Source organism: Lathyrus oleraceus, chromosome 7 (assembly GCF_024323335.1).
Source record: "Lathyrus oleraceus cultivar Zhongwan6 chromosome 7, CAAS_Psat_ZW6_1.0, whole genome shotgun sequence".
Classification (NCBI taxonomy): Eukaryota; Viridiplantae; Streptophyta; class Magnoliopsida; order Fabales; family Fabaceae; genus Lathyrus; species Lathyrus oleraceus.
In genome coordinates this window covers 545,713,502-545,735,813 of record NC_066585.1, presented here as the reverse complement: position 1 = coordinate 545,735,813, position 22,312 = coordinate 545,713,502, and the positions used below count along the sequence as shown (strand labels likewise).

Genomic DNA, 22,312 nt, shown 5'->3' with positions numbered 1-22,312 from the left:
GCTTAAAATAAACTATACAAGTCCAGCCTAAATAAGTTGGTCTTAAATGAGTAATTTATTTATTATTTTATCTAAAATAATTAAATAAAACTTTTATAATTATTATAAAATATATGATTTAATTGAAATACACGGACAATATAAAGTGATTTTACACCGTCAATTAATCCTAGACGTTGGATATTAAATAAATTTGATTTTTATTTTAAAAACATATAAAATAATATAAAAGAGTGTTGGTGATGAATCGACGGTGTAATAGATTTTTAAATATATTATTTTAAATATAATAGATTTTTAAATGGTATATTATTTTAAAAAATAATCAAACATATTTTCAAAAATATACAAATTTAAAATTATTCAAAATAATATACTAATGTACAGTAATATATACAAAATAATTATAATATAAAATAAAAGGGATTAATTATTATTTCCCGTAAATATAAAAAGTTTTACATTATTTTATATTAATTTTTTAAAATAAAAATTAAACTTATTCAATATCCAATGTGGATATAAAATCTGTTTACACTGTCATGTCAATGCATTTTAATTTTCTTTTCATATATATATATATATATATATATATATATATATATATATATATATATATATATATATATATATATATATATATATATAATATTAAAGAATATTGAAAAATGTAAAACTCATCTATATTATAAAACTCAAACTATTCAATTATTGTTTCAGGTATATATTGATTTCACTCATAAAATTGGTATGAGTTGGACAAAATCAAGCAACTATTTACAACCACAAAAATACATTATATTTCTTTTCCAACTTCTTCCCCTTTTTCTCATAAGACCACCCTCTCCATAATCCCAACCCTTTTTTCGTGAACTTTCAAATATTGTTCCCAGCACTTGTTCTAAAATAAATAAAAAGAAAACAGAGCAATTACATACCCTGAAAATTCTAACTTCTAATTTCCAAAAGGATAATGATGATGATGATCAGTGACATGACCCGATTCTATGAACTCTATCTCTTAAAATTCCATTATACAAAGCAATTCTATTCGCTGGCATTCCACGTTCTTCACGAATTTCATTTCTGCATTTATTTATCGATACTCTGTTTTCATTTTTCCCCTGTTTTTCTATAATTTCCTCATTACTTTCACTTTCTTCTTCCTTCACCATCACATTTTCGGAAAACTTTACCTTTTTCTTCTTCCTTCTTTTTTCCCTCTTCTTTTCATCTATAAAAAATTATTTTAAAAAAATAGAACAAAGTAAGAATTTTATAATTTATATAAAATAATTTCATGTGAAAAACAGAGTATTTTTCTTTATGAATGAATTGAATTATAAATTACCTGAGTATAAACAAGATCGTAGAATCAGTTTATCCTGGGAATTTTCGGTTTCATGAATTTGAAAGGATGGTTTTGGTTTACAGAAAGTAAGGTAAAGAACGGTGGTTGAAAGAACCATAGCTGTTGTTAAGACAAGACCTTGTGAAATCGATGACATATTGTTGTTTGGAACAACAGAGGAAGAAGAAACATAAACAACAACGTTGTTGTCTTGTCTTGTGAGAAGTATATGAGAAAAGGAGGACTTGTGTTGTTGACTGTTGAGAAGATGAAAGAGCCTTTTATAAATATTGAATAGAGAAAATGAGAAAGTGCTTTTCATGAAGCTTCACACGTTACACCGGTTGGAAAAAAAGAAGATAAAATTCTTTAAAGAGAAAAAGAGATAAATTAACATTAATGGAAAACCATGTGCAAATTTATTTTATTACTATGAATGTAGAATAATAAAATTAATCAGTTGCAAACATGTATTAGATCATGTTTCTGACGGTAAAAAAATTAGCACTTTTAGATTAGTCGATTATAAGTTTGAATATGATTTATTTTAAAAAAAATAAAAATAATAATGAATCCTAATTCAGAATGTTTGTTATTTAGATAAAAAAAAATTATAATTTTTGTTACTATGTTAATAAAAAATATAAGGAAATATTATTGATAAAAATATCAAGAACTAATTTATTTTCATCTAATTCAAACCATCTAGATAAAAATAATATTAATAATAATATGGATTTATGGGTAAATTAGTTGTTGGGATGATATAATGAAAGGTGTGAGCAAACTACATTTGAATATTTCTTGGTTGGTTTAAAGGAAGTTTCTTAGAAATGAATGTTGGGAAAGTAGGACAAATTCATAGTACGACAACAAGAGGATGAATGTTAAACCATAACTTTATTATTTTTTTAGAAACAAATTAATGTAATATTTTTAAAGATTAATTTTTATGTATTTGCAGTTTTACACTGTAAAGTTTAATACCGTGGATCAGTCCCAATCAATTTTATATATAAATTATCTTTTACATTTATTTTTTTGAAATATAAATATATTTATAAATTTATGGAAACTTTCATCTATAAAATATATTATTTTGTTATAAATAATAAAATTTCACTAGAAACGAATATGAATATATATATATATATATATATATATATATATATATATATATATATATATATATATATATATATATATATATATATATATATATATTGATTTATGAGGATGAGTCAAAGGTGAAAGCATATATGATCTTTCTTTCTAGAAGGAGAAAATAGTGAGAAAATGGGACTTTGGGACTAAGACTCGGATTGTTGCGTGCCCATTGCGTCACTCAATGTAAAATGGATGAAACTGACCTTTATATCATTTTCATCAATTTTATTTTGAAGTATTTTTATTTATTAATAAAATAAAGTATAATATTTGTTAGTAGTCATATAAAAAATAATAATATTAATTAATTTAAAAACACAAGGCGAAAGTATTTCAGAATAATTGAATAATTTGGTCATTTAAGTAATACATTTTAAACAAATTAGCCATTTAATTTTTTCTTTTTGCAATAAATTAATATTTTAATCTATAAATATTTACATCAATAATTTTTTAAGCACATTTATTAAAAAAATAGTTGATTTTTTATTTACATTATATAGAAAGAATAAGGTGTATTCTTAATATAGATTGACTCAATTGGTAAGAAGTTGACTAACAGATCAAGAACGTGTGGATTCAACTCCTGTTGTCGATGCGAGGATCATTTTGATAGGTGATCGGTAAGTATTTTTTTAAATGTTCTTTGAATCTTGTGGAATAATTTGACTTTGGTGAGTCCCTGAACTCCAACTCACAAGTCCAACTCACCTCTGGTTAACCAAGAGAAAAAGAATAGATTTCAGTGTGAAAAATAATGGAATCAACAAGTTTCGAGACAAAGTTTGTGTGTTGGATTTCCCAGAGTTTAAGAAGAGAATTATAAAAGAAGGTCACAGAAGTAGTTTGAATATTCATCTTAGAACCACGAAGATGTATCAAGATCTTAAAAGGTGGTTGTAAGTACTTTTATAAATGTTATTTAAGTCTTGGTGTTATGCCCTAACTTTGGTAAATATCTCTAAACTTTTGAAGAAAAAAAAATTACGTGTTTAACTACAAATCTTAATCTCTATGCGTAGCTTATATGTCTTTAAACTTTTTCTATATACTCATTTATTTTTAAAATCAAGGTTTAGGTCATTTTTGCTGAACTTATCGTATTTTGTTGTTCTAAAACGTTTTAGATACATGATCTTATATTAATGTTGTGGTTGTGATGTAGCACATAACATGTGTACAACTCTCCAACTTTTATCAAGATAAAGTAGAAATATTTATAAAGGAGAGTTTTATCAAAACAACTAGATACATCAAATAATTGTCTAACATAGTGTTTGGTATTAAGATGAACAATCAATTCAAAATGTGCATTGATTATCACAACCTGTAATAACCCAAATAGATGAATATGGAATACAATGGTCTATATGTTATTTGATGTTACATCTAGCCACAATTGTCTTACTTTCATGGATTGGTACTCAAATTCCATGCGTGCTTAAGATATTTGAATGAATGGTTATTATAAAGCCCGGACTCGAGAATCCACGCACCATATATCAAAGAGCCATGAATACCATATTTTGTGATCTCACTGGAAAAAAACATAGAAAGTTTTGATCAGTGATTTGGTAATCAAATCCAATTATCCATATAGATAAATTTAACAATCTAAAATATGTGATTGAGCTTAGAATTATCCACTCCTTGTGGATTTTTATAAAGACATCCTCTTGCGATTCCCGTAAAGGAAATCATTGTTCACATCTATTTGATGTAAATGACAAGAATTAGTGGAAGAAAGTGTAGTTAGAATCCTAATAATGATGATTTTAACAATTGGAGATAAAGTATTAATGAAGTATAACCCTTCAATATGATTGTATCCCTTTGCTATTAACTTAGAAGTATATCTCTCAATAGCTCTGTCAACTTCAATTTTAATTTAGTACATCCATTTATTTCCAAAGGGATTCATATATGCAAAAAGATCAACAATTATCCAAATCTTATTATGTTTTTAATAATGTAATTGTAAATTCATGACATCAATTCAACAGTGGAGTTAGTTATCATCTTTGTAATATTTTGGATTAGTATCAATGTTCAAAGGTATCACGAATTTTTCACTTGATTTAGAAATATTAGAATAAAAATGGTAGTTTGATATAAGATAGAATATATCTTAAGATGGCGGTCTAGTAAAAATTGCTTAGAGATTGAAAAAATAATCATAAAGATATGAAGGTTTGTTGGTGGAAGGTTTATAATTGTAAAAATAGGTGAATGAGGTTGATTGTTGTGATGTGAAAGAGTTATATCATTAATGAATGTAGAATAAGTTGATGAATTAACATTAATGGTGGTTAGAGGATTATGTTCAAGCTCAATTTAATCATAGGTTTTTGGAGTATGATAAGTCCAATAAAATTAAGGGTTTATGTTATGGTAATGTCGTATATGGTTATGGTGAGTAATATATCTTGATATAAAAATATTTCTGGTGTTAATATCAAATAGTATAGCCCATTTCATTCTTGCATTGTATCCTAACAAAATGTATTTATAGCTAAAGGTTTAAGTTTGATAATGTGATTGTGTAAGGTAAATATTAAAAAAATGTGGTTGAACCTAACTAAACTCTATAAAACTGGCTTGTAAGGTGGGATTTTCCCCACTTATAAAAAATGTGGTTTGATTGAGTATTTTCTAAGAATTGACTTAGTATAATCAATAATTTGATGGTCGAATTGATTCCTTCATTATAAGTTCATCCTATTTAGGATTAATTATGAATAAAGGTATTTTTTTTACATACCTATCATTATTTTTGACATTATATCAACCATGACACTCTTTTTACCTTCGATTGAATCTAGAAATAGGTTTCGTTTTCCATTTCTTTTTGTTTTGATAGAATAAGGTATCCATGTTTTTAACTAATTCAAATTGAATCAATTGTATGTCCAAGTCTGCCTATACTCTCTATTATAATAGAACAGAGAATTGGTTATTTTTTCTTTCATTGCCCCAAACATACCAATATTAACACTGATCATAAGTAAATGTAACTTATTGTTAAAGCAATTATTCAGAGTTTCCAGAGTGTTGAGACAGTTTTTAAGTGTCGGGTTTTTGTTATCGTATCCACAGAGATTGTAAGATATCACTGCCGTTCAATGGTTGAATTAATCTTAACTTAATGTAACACTAGGGTTTTGGTTTTAATCAAGTTATCTTGCATACAAAGTAATTAATTGCGGTAAAAGTTACGTTTTGATTAATATGAGAAATATTGTCAAAGTTAGGTTTCAATGATTACATTTGCTTTGCATGTATTTGCTCGGTCAATCATCTTATAAACTCCTTTAGATGATAAATAATTTCACAAAGTCCTCTCAATGCGTTTCTCTCGAACACCCATTGTGAGTTTTGCCATTTTGATCCATTGTTTCTCTCGAACACAATCTATCAAAAAGACAACGTTTTGGTTCAACCTTATGGTGAACAAAATCATTCGTTACTATCTCTAGCTAACAAACAAGTTTGGATGAAAACCTAGGTCAAGAATCGGTAAACATCTCTCGATCAAATACCAACACAAAGAGTTTTAAATAGAAACAAAGTTTTCATCATATATTTACCGTTAAAGAGTTTACATATGAGGATCCTTACATTTACACACAAAGCTAGCAATCACCTACATCTAACCTTGACAAATGGAAGACTTAGCTACTCATTTTCATGGTAGCTTGGTCGGCAAGTAAGGAAAGAGGGTTGATCAACATCCAAGTCGAATAATCGAAGTTGGATGGGAATCCACCTTCTTTTTGTGGAAGATGGTTGCTAGATGAAAAGAAATGAAATTAGGGCATAAAATCTCCCACAAAGCAATGCTGTAAAATATCTAGGAGAAAGTACAAAAAATGGAAAAGTTGGTAAAAAATGAGGTATGGTGCCCAAAAGTGGCACCTGCTACTTATAGACAAGTGCAGAACTGTCATGTTCGCTAGGCGAGCATAATAGCTCGCCTAGCGAGGTCCTAAAATGGGCACAAAAAGCCCCTGCGCCCAGAGCAAACAGGGCCTGCTAAACTGTCATGTTCGCCTAGCGAACATACCTTCGCCTAGCGAAGGAAACGCTTCAAGCTCGCCCCCAGCGAGGTTGAGAGGTTTTGCTACTGGAATGCTCGCTGGGGACTCGCTAGAGCCTCGCCTAGCGAGTGAGTGCTGGCTGCACTTTTTCACCAAAACAGAATGAATTCGCTGCAGACTTCGCCATGAGCTCGCCTAGCGAATTAATTTGCTAATTTACTGGAGCTGTTCGCCAGGAGCTCGCCTAGCGAATCCATTCTTCGCCACAGCCTCGCCTAGCGAGCAGGCAGATGAAATGCTCCTTTGCTTTGGTTCCTTTGCCAATTCTCTTGTGTCTTTATTATCAATTAATTCATGCCTTTCCTGCACAATAACAAACACATCAAAGGCACCAAGCTTGTTTATCAATGTAACGCATTCCATGTAAAATAAATGTGATTTTGACAATTTTAGCAAGGCAAAAGAGTGAAAGATGCCCACATATGATAGCTCAAATAAGCACTTTTGGGCATCTAACAACTCTCCCCAACTAGATTCTTGCTTGTCCTCAAGCAAAGTATGCCTCTTGAAAGACAAGAGGATTTGCATAAAGAAACGGTTTCTCCGAAGTTGGATAAACGGCTCAAACACAAGCGAAATTCGCATATACAAGTTCCCAACGGTTTGAATAAAATAATACCTAGGAACTTAAACTTAAATAGCAATGCAAAATATTTATCTATCTACAACAATACTCTTCTGAATGAATCATCCTATCTCTCCTCTTCGAATCAGGAATGAAGATTTTGCGCGTTTGCAACCGCGGGACTAATCTCGCTCTCTAACAAATAATGAAGAAATCAAACAGATTCATACAATGTCTAATCAATTAAAAATGGTACTGTGGAAGCATAAAGATCACTAAGGGCTTTTCGGTTGAAACTTGGTCAGGTTAACAAACAAGGGTCATTTCTAAGGCCATTGAAACGAAAGTGCCGATGCAAAAGAGACATTCACAGTATTATTCACACTACTCGACTTGTTTCATCTGTTTCTTATTTGTAACCTTCACAACACATATTCCACAACTCAACTCTTATTTTTCACTATTTTTCTTCCAAGCAAGCATTCATTTTCATTCTTTATATTTTTGTTCTTTTCTTTCACATCAAATGTACAAAACAGATGTTTCTTTTCTATATTTTCTATACATATATTTTTCTATGCTTGCTCGGTTTTTCTTTTCTTTTTCAAGAGTTGTGGTGCTTACCAATTCTTTTTCGTTCTCCCCAACTTATTTCTTCCACACCCTAAGTGAATGCTGTAACACCCTTCTAAATACCCCAAATATTTAATTAAAACAACAGCATATAAATCAATATCAGAGTAATCATGCACCAAGGGTGTCACATAATACTTCACATAATTCACCGTAAAAATCAGTCATGCTCATTTTTTTAATCCAACATGAACACTTCTTTAAAAATTCGCAGCGGATAGAAACATTCAACATCTGTAATATCTTAAAATTAACATTTATTCAACAAATAAAACATCCCGTCCCGATGTTACATCTATCAGAGCATGACCCACTAAAACCACTCTAGACTTCAAGCACTAGCTTCTACTCAACTCACTGCTCGTTACCTGAAAAATATAACTGTAAGGGTGAGTTCCTCAATCGATATAGCAAATATTATAAATCATCATGTTATGTTAAGTAACTTTACACGTTAATCACCCACATCATATCATGCATTCGGTAGCAGCATATTCAACTCAACATCATATTCAAACATAACGTAAATGCAACTCAGATGAGACTCGACTCTTCATGCATGTGGTACCATTTGGAGTAAAACTCCCAACTTAAAATCATTGCCAGTTTAGTGGGCATCAAGGCATAAGCCTTCAACTTTCAACTTAAAATTTTTGCCAATCCAGGCCAACGTGGTGTGAGCAAAAGCCCCATAATTTTGCCAATCCAGGCCAACGTGGTGTGAGCAAAAGCCCCGACTTAATGCATATGAATGTATATGGCATGTACGACTTGAAAGTTCCACAACATAATAACAACGACAACATAACAGCTTTTTCAGCAACAACAACTTAAAAATCAACTTTGGCTCATCAGCCTACAACTCAGCATTTTCAACAAAACAACTTATATTCAACTTTGGCTCATCAGCCTACAACTTAATATTTTCCACAAAACAACTTATCAACATATTTGCATCAACATTTCGCAACATAGACTCCACGAATTTATTTATCACAATTGGATACAATAGGCCAATCACCAATTACACTTACATCATAAAAATCAACCATTTTTACATACTGCAACAGTGTTAATCGGTTAACGCTATAGGTTAACCGGTTAACGCAGGAAATTTACACTTCCAGGCAAAACGCAACAGTGTTAACCGGTTAACGCTATAGGTTAACCGGTTAACGCAGGCAAAACTCAACATTTTTCACAATTTATAACAGTGTTAACCGGTTAACACCCTGGGTTAACCGGTTAACGCAGGCGAAACAGCAGTTCCTGCGCTAACACAAGGCAGAATGCAGGGTTTCCGCATTTTCCGCCGTTGGAGGACTTCCGGACCTCCGATTCAACTTCCGTAAAAAGCTATACGCTCAGAAATTCACAATACACTCAAACACAAATTCAATTTCAGCTTTAATACAACTTATTCAACATAATTTCTCAGCATTTTAAATCCCAATTAGGGTCAATCGACGGCTTATCACTACCCATTACATGTTAATCGATAATACCCATTAAACGACGATAAACCCCCCTTACCTTAACAATCCGGCAACTCTTCGAGCTTCAAGCTTTTCCGTTCTCCAACCTTTGCTCTACAGCTCTTTGCCCTTTTCCTCTTCTCTGCAGCTTCTCAGTTTTCACGTAAAAACCTTTTCCAAAAATGAAAACCTTTTCTCTTATTCCACTTATATATTTTCCAATAATAATTATTATTCCAAAATAATAATAATAATCCAATAATTCAATTTATTTAATTAAATTATTAAATATATTATTAAATTAATTAAATAATTCTTTTACTTTATTTGGGGTGTTACAACTCTCCCCCACTAAAAGAGTTTTCGTCCTCGAAAACATACCTCAAACAAATAACTCTGGATAGGACTCCTTCATCTGACTCTCCAGTTCCCAAGTCACATTGCCACCTGCTGGTCCTCCTTAAGCTACCTTCACTAAGGCAATCTCTTTACCCCGCAACTGCTTCAACTCTCGATCCTCGATCCTCATAGGCGATGTTTCAACAGTCAGGTTATCTCTCACCTGTACATCATCCACTTGGACTACATGCGACGGATCATGAATGTACCTCCTCAACTGAGACACATGAAAAACCTCATGCAAATTCGCAAGTGACGGCGGTAAAGCGATACGATAGGCTACCTCTCCTATCCTCTCTAAAATCTGATAAGGACCAATAAATCGAGGTGTCAACTTCTTCGACTTCAGAGCCCGACCAACACCTGTTATCGGAGTAACACGAAGAAACACATGATCTCCCTCTTGAAACTCAAGTTACTTCCTCCTCTTGTCATGATAACTCTTCTGACGACTCTGAGCCATCCTCATCTTCTCCTGAATCATCTTAATCTTTTCTGTAGTCTGTTGAACAATTTCCGGTCCGACCACAGCACTCTCACCGGACTCACACCAACATAACGGTGTCCGACATCTCCTACCATACAAAGCTTCAAACGGCGCCATACCAATGCTCGAATGAAAACTATTGTTGTAGGTAAACTCAATCAACGGTAAATAACAATCCCAACCACCTCCTTTTTCCAAAACACAAGCTCTCAAAAGATCTTCTAATGACTGAATCGTCCTCTCAGTCTGGCCATCAGTCTGCGGATGATATGCAGAACTCAATCTCAGCTTAGTTCCCAAAGCCTTCTGCAAACCTTCCCAGAATTTCGATGTAAATCTAGGATCTCTGTCCGAAACAATACTCGACGGAATACCATGCAAACTTACAATCTTCTCAATATACAACTCAGCCAATTTTTCTAACGGATAATCCATTCTAATCGGAATGAAATGAGCCGACTTTGTTAATCTGTCAACAATCACCCAAATAGCTTCAAAATTCTTACTTGTCCTCGGTAAACCAGAAACAAAATCCATACTGATACTATCCCACTTCCACTCTGGAATAGCCAACGGTTGCATTAGCCCAGACGGCTTCTGATGCTCAATCTTTGACTTCTGACAAGTCAAACAAGAATAAACAAAACTCGCAATTTCTCTTTTCATTCCCGGCCACCAAAATAACTTCTTCAAATCATGATACATCTTCGTAGCTCCAGGATGAATACTCAGACCACTACGATGTCCTTCCTCAAGAATACTCTTCTTAAGTTCGGTAACATTCGGAATGCACACCCGATTACCAAATTTCAAAACACCATTCTCATCAACTCTGAATTCGCCACCTTGACCTTGATTCACTAGAGTCAACTTATCAACCAAAAGCATATCAGATTTCTGACCCTCTCTGATCTCATCCAGAATACCACTCGTCAACTTCAACATTCCCAATTTAACACTATTGTGAGTACTCTCACACACCAAACTCAAGTCTCTAAACTGTTCAATTAAATCCAATTCCTTAACCATTAACATAGACATATGTAATGATTTCCGACTCAATGCATCAGCCACTACGTTTGCTTTACCCGGATGGTAATTCAACCCAAAGTCATAATCCTTCAGAAACTCTAACCATCTTCTCTGCCTCATATTCAGCTCTTTCTGATCAAACAAATACTTTAAACTTTTGTGGTCACTGAAAACCTCAAATCTTGACCCGTACAAGTAATGTCTCCATAACTTCAGAACAAACACCACAGCTGCCAACTCTAAATCGTGCGTCGGATAGTTCCTCTCATGAACCCTCAGCTGTCTTGAAGCATAAGCTATAACCTGCTTATTCTGCATCAACACGCCACCCAAACCCAACAATGAAGCATCGCAATAAACTTCAAATGATTCCGACGAACTCGGTAATATCAGAATAGGAGCAGTAGTCAACCTTCTCTTTAGCTCTTGGAAACCTTCTTCACATTTTGAGTCCCAAACAAACGCTTGCCCCTTTCTAGTCAACATCGTCAACGGTAACGCCAACTTAGAAAATCCCTCAATGAACTTCCTATAATAACCAGCCAAACCAAGAAAACTTTGAATCTCAGCAACAGACTTCGGAGCTTCCCACTTAGATACCGCTTCTATCTTAGAAGGATCAACAGCCACACCACCTCTTGAAATCACATGACCAAGAAAACTTACCTCTCCTAACCAAAATTCGCACTTGGACAATTTAGCAAATAACTTCTTTTCTCGTAGGACTTCTAAAACCACTCTCAAATGTTCAGCATGCTCTTCTTCAGATTTCGAATACACCAAAATATCATCAATAAACACCACAACAAACTTGTCTAGGTACGGATGGAAAATCCTATTCATATACTCCATAAATACTCCAGGCGCATTAGTCACACCAAAAGGCATTACAGAATACTCATAATGTCCATACCTTGTTCTGAAAGCAGTCTTCTGAATATCCTCTGTTTTCACACGGATCTGATGATACCCAGATCTCAAATCTATTTTGCTGAACACACTTGCACCAACCAACTGATCCATCAAATCATCAATCCTCGGCAAAGGATACCGATTCTTGATCGTCACTTTATTCAGTTGCCTGTAGTCCACACACAACCTCATAGTACCTTCTTTCTTCTTAACCAATAGCACTGGTGCACCCCACGGTGACACACTCGGACGAATAAATTTCTTATCCAATAGATCTTCCAACTGACTCTTCAATTCAGTTAACTCAACAGCAGACATACGGTACGGAGCCATCGATATCGGTCTAGTACCAGGTACCAAATCAATCGAGAACTCCACTTCACGTTCTGGTGGTAATTCATTCACTTCTTCTGGAAACACATCAGGAAAATCACACACCACAGCTAGATCGCCAATCATCAGTTTATCTTTAGCCTCCAAAGTCGCTAACAGCATAAACAACTCTGCCCCATCAGCTACTTCCTCATCCACTTGTCTCGCTGATAGAAACAAACTCTTTCCTTCCTCACTCTCAGGAAATATCACAGTCTTATCAAAACAATTGATAGAAACTCGGTTAAACACCAACCAGTTCATACCCAGAATAACATCAATCTGCACTAGTGGAAGACACACTAGGTCCATCCCAAAGTCTCTACCAAAAATGCTCAAAGGACAATTTAAACAAACCGAAGTAGTAGTCACTGAACCCTTCGCAGGAGTATCAATTACCATACTACCAAACATCTCAGATATCTCTAACTTAAGTTTCACAGCACAATCCAAAGATATAAAGGAATGAGTCGCACCTGTGTCAATAATAGCCACAAGAGGAAAGCCATTAATATAACACGTACCTCGGATCAAACGATCATCTGCAGAAGTCTCAGAACCCGATAAAGCAAAGACCTTGCCTCCTGACTGATTCCCCTTCTTCGGCTTCTGACACTGACTTCCAATATGCCCTTCTTCTCCGCAATTAAAACAAATCACTTCCTTGTGCTTGCAATCAGCTATTGTATGGCCAATCTTACCACAGCGAAAACACCTCTTTACTTCAGCAGTGCATACATTACTCTTATGACCAGCCTGACCACACTTGAAGCAAACTATACCAGTAGGAGCGCCTCCCCCACTAGCTCTCTGAGCCGGAGCAGCTCTTTGCTTCCCCTTTCCAGCTGGAACATCATACGGCTTGCCACGGTTTTGATGTTGCTTGCCTCTGCGATCACTGACAATCTTGTAATGAGCATTATTGTCCTCTTCAAATATCCTGCAACTATCAACCAATTCAGTGAAAATGCGTATCTTCTGATACCCAACAGCCTTCTTAATTTCAGAGCGCAATCCATTTTCAAACTTGATGCACTTTGAAAATTCAGCACCAGCACCAGTGTAATAAGGATAAAATTTGGACAACTCCACAAATTTCGCAGCATAATCAGTGACAGACATGCTTCCTTGCTTCAGCTCAAGGAATTCAATTTCCTTCTTACCACGGACATCTTCCGGATAATACTTCCTCAGAAATTCCCTACGGAATACATCCCAAGTAATGACTTCACCTGCCACGGTCAACCTCTCGTGAGTCTCTAGCCACCAGTCATCAGCTTCGACTGCTAGCATGTGAGTACCATACCGAACCTTCTGAGCTGGAGTGCAATCCATAACACGGAAGATTCTCTCAATCTCTTTCAACCATCCCAAGGCTGCATCTGGATCATGCTTCCCTTTAAACACCGGCGGATTCTCTCTCTGAAAAGTCGCCAAGCTACGTGATCCAGCATCACCACCAGCATTTGGCAAGTTCTGCACAGCTTGTGCCATTGCTTGCATTGCGGCAGCCATTGCAGCGTCATTCCTTCCAGCCATTTCAACTTATCAATACAACACAACTTAACGTTAGATTAATAACAATTACACAATTGTTAGACAGTAACGACACGACAACTGGCCGGACAGACCGACCTGCTCTGATACCACTAATGTAACACCCTTCTAAATACCCCAAATATTTAATTAAAACAACAGCATATAAATCAATATCAGAGTAATCATGCACCAAGGGTGTCACATAATACTTCACATAATTCACCGTAAAAATCAGTCATGCTCATTTTTTTAATCCAACATGAACACTTCTTTAAAAATTCGCAGCGGATAGAAACATTCAACATCTGTAATATCTTAAAATTAACATTTATTCAACAAATAAAACATCCCGTCCCGATGTTACATCTATCAGAGCATGACCCACTAAAACCACTCTAGACTTCAAGCACTAGCTTCTACTCAACTCACTGCTCGTTACCTGAAAAATATAACTGTAAGGGTGAGTTCCTCAATCGATATAGCAAATATTATAAATCATCATGTTATGTTAAGTAACTTTACACGTTAATCACCCACATCATATCATGCATTCGGTAGCAGCATATTCAACTCAACATCATATTCAAACACAACGTAAATGCAACTCAGATGAGACTCGACTCTTCATGCATGTGGTACCATTTAGAGTAAAACTCCCAACTTAAAATCATTGCCAGTTTAGTGGGCATCAAGGCATAAGCCTTCAACTTTCAACTTAAAATTTTTGCCAATCCAGGCCAACGTGGTGTGAGCAAAAGCCCCATAATTTTGCCAATCCAGGCCAACGTGGTGTGAGCAAAAGCCCCGACTTAATGCATATGAATGTATATGGCATGTACGACTTGAAAGTTCCACAACATAATAACAACGACAACATAACAGCTTTTTCAGCAACAACAACTTAAAAATCAACTTTGGCTCATCAGCCTACAACTCAGCATTTTCAACAAAACAACTTATATTCAACTTTGGCTCATCAGCCTACAACTTAATATTTTCCACAAAACAACTTATCAACATATTTGCATCAACATTTCGCAACATAGACTCCACGAATTTATTTATCACAATTGGATACAATAGGCCAATCACCAATTACACTTACATCATAAAAATCAACCATTTTTACATACTGCAACAGTGTTAATCGGTTAACGCTATAGGTTAACCGGTTAACGCAGGAAATTTACACTTCCAGGCAAAACGCAACAGTGTTAACCGGTTAACGCTATAGGTTAACCGGTTAACGCAGGCAAAACTCAACATTTTTCACAATTTATAACAGTGTTAACCGGTTAACACCCTGGGTTAACCGGTTAACGCAGGCGAAACAGCAGTTCCTGCGTTAACACAAGGCAGAATGCAGGGTTTCCGCATTTTCCGCCGTTGGAGGACTTCCGGACCTCCGATTCAACTTCCGTAAAAAGCTATACGCTCAGAAATTCACAATACACTCAAACACAAATTCAATTTCAGCTTTAATACAACTTATTCAACATAATTTCTCAGCATTCTAAATCCCAATTAGGGTCAATCGACGGCTTATCACTACCCATTACATGTTAATCGATAATACCCATTAAACGACGATAAACCCCCCTTACCTTAACAATCCGGCAACTCTTCGAGCTTCAAGCTTTTCCGTTCTCCAACCTTTGCTCTACAGCTCTTTGCCCTTTTCCTCTTCTCTGCAGCTTCTCAGTTTTCACGTAAAAACCTTTTCCAAAAATGAAAACCTTTTCTCTTATTCCACTTATATATTTTCCAATAATAATTATTATTCCAAAATAATAATAATAATCCAATAATTCAATTTATTTAATTAAATTATTAAATATATTATTAACTTAATTAAATAATTCTTTTACTTTATTTGGGGTGTTACAAATGCTCTTACCTTTTTACGGCAAAAGAACAATAATCAATATTTTCCGGGTTGTAAAAAAAAGATTTTTGAGATCTCGCTTTATTTCAAGCCGAGATTCAACTGTTTAGGCTCAAAGGGGTTAACAAATACTCTCTCTGCTCACAGGTAAGTTGTTTTTGGATGTAGTTGTGCTCGAAAGAAAACAAGTGCCTTGATCATTTCTAATTGCATCCACAATTTCACAATAATAACAGACAAATAATGAATCACATGAATCAACAAAACTTATTAGAATCCAGCATTTAAGTGAACAATGGAGGTTTCCTCACACTTTGTGGTTTTAGGTTCTAGATGAAACATTCATTCAATTATGTTGCACAAAGACAATATTCAATTTACCAAAAAGAGTAAAGTTCCTAATGCATTCTAAAATTCTAGCCGACGGTAACCATGTACCTTAGCTTCATTCACTTGTTATTCTTATCATTGCCATCCAAGCTCGGATGCACCTTCATTGGGTACTTCTTGAGGAGCAACCAATCTAGAAGGGTTTGCCACTCATTCAACCAAAAATTTATTAAACACACAAAATTAACAACAAACATAAATAACATTAACTGAAAAATAAAATTTTGTTCGTGGGGGACAAAACACCCCAATAGTACAACCCATGGTCAAAATACAAAATTCGAAAGTACAAATAAAAATGACATAATAAAAACTGAAATACAAATACTCAAAAACTTAACCCACAAAGGGCTCAAGACTCCTCTTCACTACCGGCTTCAGAACCGGTAGCCTCATCATCAATATCCTCATCATCAGCTTCAGCTCCCTCCCCCTCACCATAGACTGGCCTGTCCACAGGCCAATTAGCGTTGAGCATAAACTGCTCACGCGCTAACAATGCTCGAGCACCGGAGGGGTCATTACCTTGCAGCTCCAACCTCTGCATACTGTTGTGCATGTCAATCATAGCTCTTTGGGATGCTGCCATCCACTCAAAACTGTAGTCACAAACAGCCCTCAGGTACGGATCAAGTCCGGGAGAAGAAGCACTAGGACCATCAGCAGCCCGAGTACTTCCCGAGGCCGCACTGCCAGCGGTAGTCTTAGCTCTACAATACTTAGCTACATACCGATCATCAATTGGTGTCGGGATTCTAACCTGTCCACGAGACGGAAGCCGGACCCTAGCCTGAATACATAAGCTCATAATCAAACACGGGAAGGCCAGTGGGCAATTCACACGAGCCCCCGATTTCAGCCCACTCTCAACCACAGTCTTCAGCTCATTGGCGATTATCCTCGCCACATCAATCTCAACATTAGTGAGGATGGAATGGACTAAATGTGCCACTGGGATCGGCACAGTAGAGGTGTGTGATTTGGGTTGGATGTTGGTTAAAACCAGAAGTAGAATCAGCTGAGCCATGGGAGTCATGTCCTCCCGGTGATATCTCACAGGAACCCCAGATGGGTTCGGCTCAACCGATCTCCCAGCCAAAAGCAGGTCGGTGGTAATGGCAGCGACGTCTCGATGAAGTCTGAGGTCGGTGTGGTACTGGTCTCTTTGATCAGCTCCCAGCTGGAGCGGTTCCCCTAGGATTCTGTTGATCGCATCCCGGTCAAAAGGAATAGTACGCCCGACAACTCTAGAAACCCAAGTGAAGGGCTCGTCGTCGTCGGGCAGTGCGTTAGCATAAAACTCCCGCACTGTACCAATGTCATAATGCTCCAAGGGACTTATCAACCTATCCCACTTCTTGGCGTCTATCAACCCGGCGAAAGTTCGGTAAGTGCCCTGCAGGTTGATCAGAAAACGCCTCTCAGGAAGGATTTTTCGCTTCTCCAAAGCGATGTAACGTGCCGCTTGTTTCGGGCCTACAAACTTGTCGTGGTCGAATTGAATCGGCACGGTCCTGGAAGTAGTTGCATCTCCTTTTCTCTTTTTACCAGCTCCAGATCTAGACTCCATTCTGCAAAATATACAAAGAAACAATACACACCAACAAACAGATTAGCCATTAAAACAAAATTCAAAATACTGTCATGTTCGCTGCTGCTTCGCCTAGCGAAGTTGCAGCGAACGGTCGCCCCAGGTCGCCTAGCGAGCTGCTAGCGAACCTTACGGGTTTTGGGATTTTCTGCATTTTCAAGGATGTTTCTCCCATTACCCGTACTCTATGGTTCCTACACAGAACCTAATGATTTCTAATGACAATGAGTCGTTCTATGCTATTGGGGATTGGCTAATTGCATGCAAAACCTAAAATAGATGAAATCCCCAATTTGAAAACCTAAACGACCTAACATTGCAAACTCCACAATATCTCATGCAACCTCCATGTTTCCCATACCAAATTTATCCTATTTGCTATGCATATTTGGAATTTAAGAGTAAACAAAAAGAAAAAGAAGTGGGGCAAACCTTTGGTAAACGGATTTGGAAAAGAGAAGTGGGGAGAGTTTGCAATTGGCGAAAGAAGCACGTGTCGGTGATAAAGATGCAACAGAGGGAGTTTGAGAAACCACGCACGAAATCCTCAGCAGAGCCGTTCAGACAAATTTTTGAAGGTAGGGCAAAATGGCTCTGCTGAAGTGTTTAAATAGAAAATAGTACTGCAGCGCTCGCTGCTGCCTCGCCTAGCGAGCAGCTTGCGAGCATGCTCGCTTCTGCCTCGCCTAGCGAGCTGCAAGCGAGCATGACAGCAAATGCATTTGCAAATGCAGCACTTGCAAGTCATCCAGCCTTGTTTCGCACACTGTAACAGAATTCAACATGATACATAAAACAATAAATACTTACAATGTTGGGGTGCCTCCCAACTAGCGCTTGTTTAACGTCGGCTAAGCTCGACGGTGCGATGCTCACAGGGGAGCATCGAGCGGCTGAGCACAACTCTCGCGATCCACATGACCTCCGAGATACACTTTCAATCGTTGGCCGTTCACGGTCCAACTGTCTTTCTCGTCCATGTCTTCAATGATAATGGCCCCGTACTCTTTTACTTCTTTCACCCGAAATGGCCCGGACCATTTCGATTTCAACTTCCCGGGAAACAACTTCAACCGGGAGTTGAACAATAGGACCAATTGTCCGGGCACAAATTCTTTGGTACGGATCTTCTTGTCATGATACTTCTTTGCTTTTTCCTTGTACAACCAACTTGAGTGGTATGCGGCATTGCGCATCTCCTCCAACTCAAGTAGTTGTACTTTCCTTTTGTTACCGGCCAACTCATGTTCAAAATTTAGAAATTTTAGGGCCCACAAGGCCTTGTGCTCCAATTCAACCGGCAAATGGCAAGTTTTACCAAATACCAATTGAAACGGAGTTAGGCCAATTGGAGCTTTAAAGGCCGTACGGTAGGCCCATAATGCTTCGTCCAATTTTTGGGACCACTCTTTTTTAGAATTAGACACGGTTTTTTCTAGGATTCTCTTAATCTCTCGATTAGAGACCTCCGCTTGCCCGTTAGCCTGAGGGTGGTACGGAGTTGTCACCCTATGCGACACACCATAATGTTTTAGAATTGTTTCCAAAGGTGCATTGCAAAAGTGTGACCCTCCGTCACTTATCAACACTCGGGGGGTTCCAAAACGGGAAAAGATGTTTTTCTTTAAAAAATTTATCACCGTTTTGGCATCCGCCCGAGGTGAGGCAATCGCCTCAACCCACTTAGAGACATAATCAACAGCTACAAGCATGTACTCATTCCCGTAAGATGGTGGGAAAGGTCCAACAAAATCTATGCCCCAACAATCGAACACTTCCACTTCTTGGATATTTTGGAGAGGCATCTCATCTCTCTTACCTATCCCACCACTTCTTTGGCAACTGTCACAACTTTGCGCATGGGTATGTGCGTCTTTGAAAATAGTTGGCCAATAAAATCCCGATTGAAGAATTTTTGTGGCCGTTCTAACCCCATTATAATGTCCGCCATAAGGCGAGTTGTGACAATGCCAAAGGATGCTCTGGGCTTCATCACCAGTTACGCATCTCCTTAACAGGTTATCGCTACCCAACTTAAACAAGTATGGGTCATCCCAAACATAATACTTCGCATCCGAAAGGAACTTCCTCTTTTGGTTCGAAGTTAGGTCGGCCGGCACACAACCACTAGCCTTGTGGTTTGCAAAGTCTGCAAACCACGGCCTAACTTGAACCTTAAACAATTTTTCATCAGGAAATTCTTCCCGGATTTCCTTTTCAGATGCGGTAACCTCGACATTCACCAAGCGGGATAAATGATCCGCTACCAAGTTTTCCGACCCCTTCTTGTCTTTAATTTCGACATCGAATTCTTGTAACAAGAGGATCCAACGGATGAGCCTTTGCTTCGAATCCGGCTTGGTCAGCAGATATTTAATCGCCGCGTGGTCGGTGTACACCACGACTTTAGACCCTATAAGATAGGACCTAAACTTTTCTAGCGCATACACTATTGCGAGTAGTTCTTTTTCCGTTGTGGCATAATTTATTTGAGCCTCGTTAAGAACCTTACTCGCATAATGTATAGCATGAAAAGTTTTGTCCTTTCTTTGGCCAAGTACCGCTCCAACGGCATAGTCACTCGCGTCACACATTAGTTCAAAATTTTCATTCCAATCGGGAGCGACTATTATTGGAGCGGTAACCAATTTTTCTTTTAAAACCTCGAAAGCTTGCAAACAATCGTCGGTGAAGAGAAATACCTGATCTTTGGCGAGTAAATTGCTCAAAGGTTTAGCCACCTTTGAGAAGTCCTTGATGAAGCGCCGGTAGAACCCCGCGTGCCCCAAAAAACTACGGATGCCCTTCACATTGACCGGAGGGGGTAATTTTTCAATTACATCAACCTTAGCTCTATCCACTTCAAGCCCCCTTTTAGAGACTTTGTGGCCTAGCACAATCCCCTCGGTCACCATAAAGTGACACTTTTCCCAATTTAGCACCAACTTAGTCTTCACACACCTTTCCAACACCGTCTTCAAATTTGCCAAGCATAGACTAAACGTCCCACCAAACACCGAGAAGTCATCCATGAAGACTTCCATTGTTTTCTCTATTAGATCGGCAAAAATAGCTTGGACACATCGTTGGAATGTCGCTGGCGCATTGCAAAGCCCAAAAGGCATTTTTCTGTATGCGAACACTCCAAACGGACACGTGAAAGCCGTCTTTTCATAATCAACCGGGTCAACCGCAATTTGGTTGTACCCGGAGTAGCCGTCTAAAAAACAGTAGTATTGTTGGCCCGATAGTCTTTCAAGCATTTGATCCATAAATGGGAGTGGAAAATGGTCCTTACGAGTCGCGGTATTCAACCGTCTATAATCTATACACATTCTCCACCCCGTTGCTACTTTAGTCGGGATCAATTCGTCTTTGTCATTACGGATTACGGTCATTCCACCCTTCTTCGGAACCACGTGCACGGGACTAACCCACGGACTATCCGAGATCGGGTAAATCATTCCCGCATCCAAAAGCTTCACCACTTCCTTTCTTACAACCTCTTTCATTGTAGGATTTAAGCGGCGTTGTGGTTGAGCCACCGGCTTGAAATCCTCCTCCATCAAAATCTTGTGCATACAATAGGATGGACTAATTCCTTTAAGATCGGAAAGAGTCCAACCCATAGCTTCTTGATTGGTTTTTAGCACAATGATTAGACGGGCTTCTTCTTCTTTTGTCAAAAGGTTGCTTATGATGACCGGCTTTGCCTCGGTCTCATCTAGGAACACATATTTCAAAGTCGAAGGTAACTCTTTTAATTCAATTGGCGCTTTCTCGTCAATTACCTCCTTCTTCAAATTTTCTTCCTCTACTTCCCACGGTTGTAGGTCTTCCAAGCTATCAAGTTCCTTCAAACATTCCTCAAGAGCTAGCTCCTCTTCAACAGTGAAAACCTCCAATGAGTCGTCGAGAGCTAACTCCATAGGAGATATCTCGTGAATATGCTTTGAAACTTCCATAATAGCGTCTTCGATCGCATCGATGCGAAAGCTATCATTTATATCCTTGGAATGCTTCATCGCCTCGAATAGATCAAAGGTGACCTCCTCATTTTGAACACGCACCTTCATTAAACCGTCATCAACATTAATCATCATTCTTGCGGTCTTCATGAATGGTCGGCCCAATATGAGCGGAGCATCGTCATCTTCCTCCATATCAATTACAATAAAATCCACCGGGAAAAAGAATTTGTCGACCTTCACCAACACATCTTGGGCTACGCCATGAGGATGGGTCGTCGACTTATCCGCCAATTGTAATGTCATTCGGATGGACTTAATCTCGATGTTGCCAAGCCTCTTGATAATTGACAAAGGTATAAGATTTATGCTCGACCCCAAGTCAATAAGTCCCTTTCCGACATACACATCACCAATTTTAACCGGCAATGTAACTCTTCCCGGATCAA

The 22,312-nt window shown here is 37.2% G+C and overlaps 1 protein-coding gene across 1 annotated transcript; it reads right to left on the bottom strand.

The window, feature by feature from the left end:
* Positions 1-701: 701 nt before the first annotated feature.
* Positions 702-1,634, bottom strand: LOC127108016 (uncharacterized). The gene is made up of 2 exons (XM_051045381.1): positions 1,352-1,634; positions 702-1,234 (listed from the first exon to the last, which is right to left on the bottom strand). Exons 1-2 carry the CDS (start codon positions 1,506-1,508, stop codon positions 987-989), a joined length of 405 nt encoding a protein of 134 aa, XP_050901338.1. The 5' UTR covers positions 1,509-1,634; the 3' UTR covers positions 702-986.
* Between the last annotated feature and the right edge of the window lie 20,678 nt (positions 1,635-22,312).

Bases quoted from the DNA above. Each gene is read 5' to 3' on its own strand.
- LOC127108016 (XM_051045381.1), bottom strand. From the start codon at position 1,508: ATGTCATCGATTTCACAAGGTCTTGTCTTAACAACAGCTATGGTTCTT. The intron at 1,235-1,351 runs GTAATTTATAAT...AATTTTTTATAG, and splicing joins ACGATCTTGTTTATACTCAG to ATGAAAAGAAGAGGGAAAAA.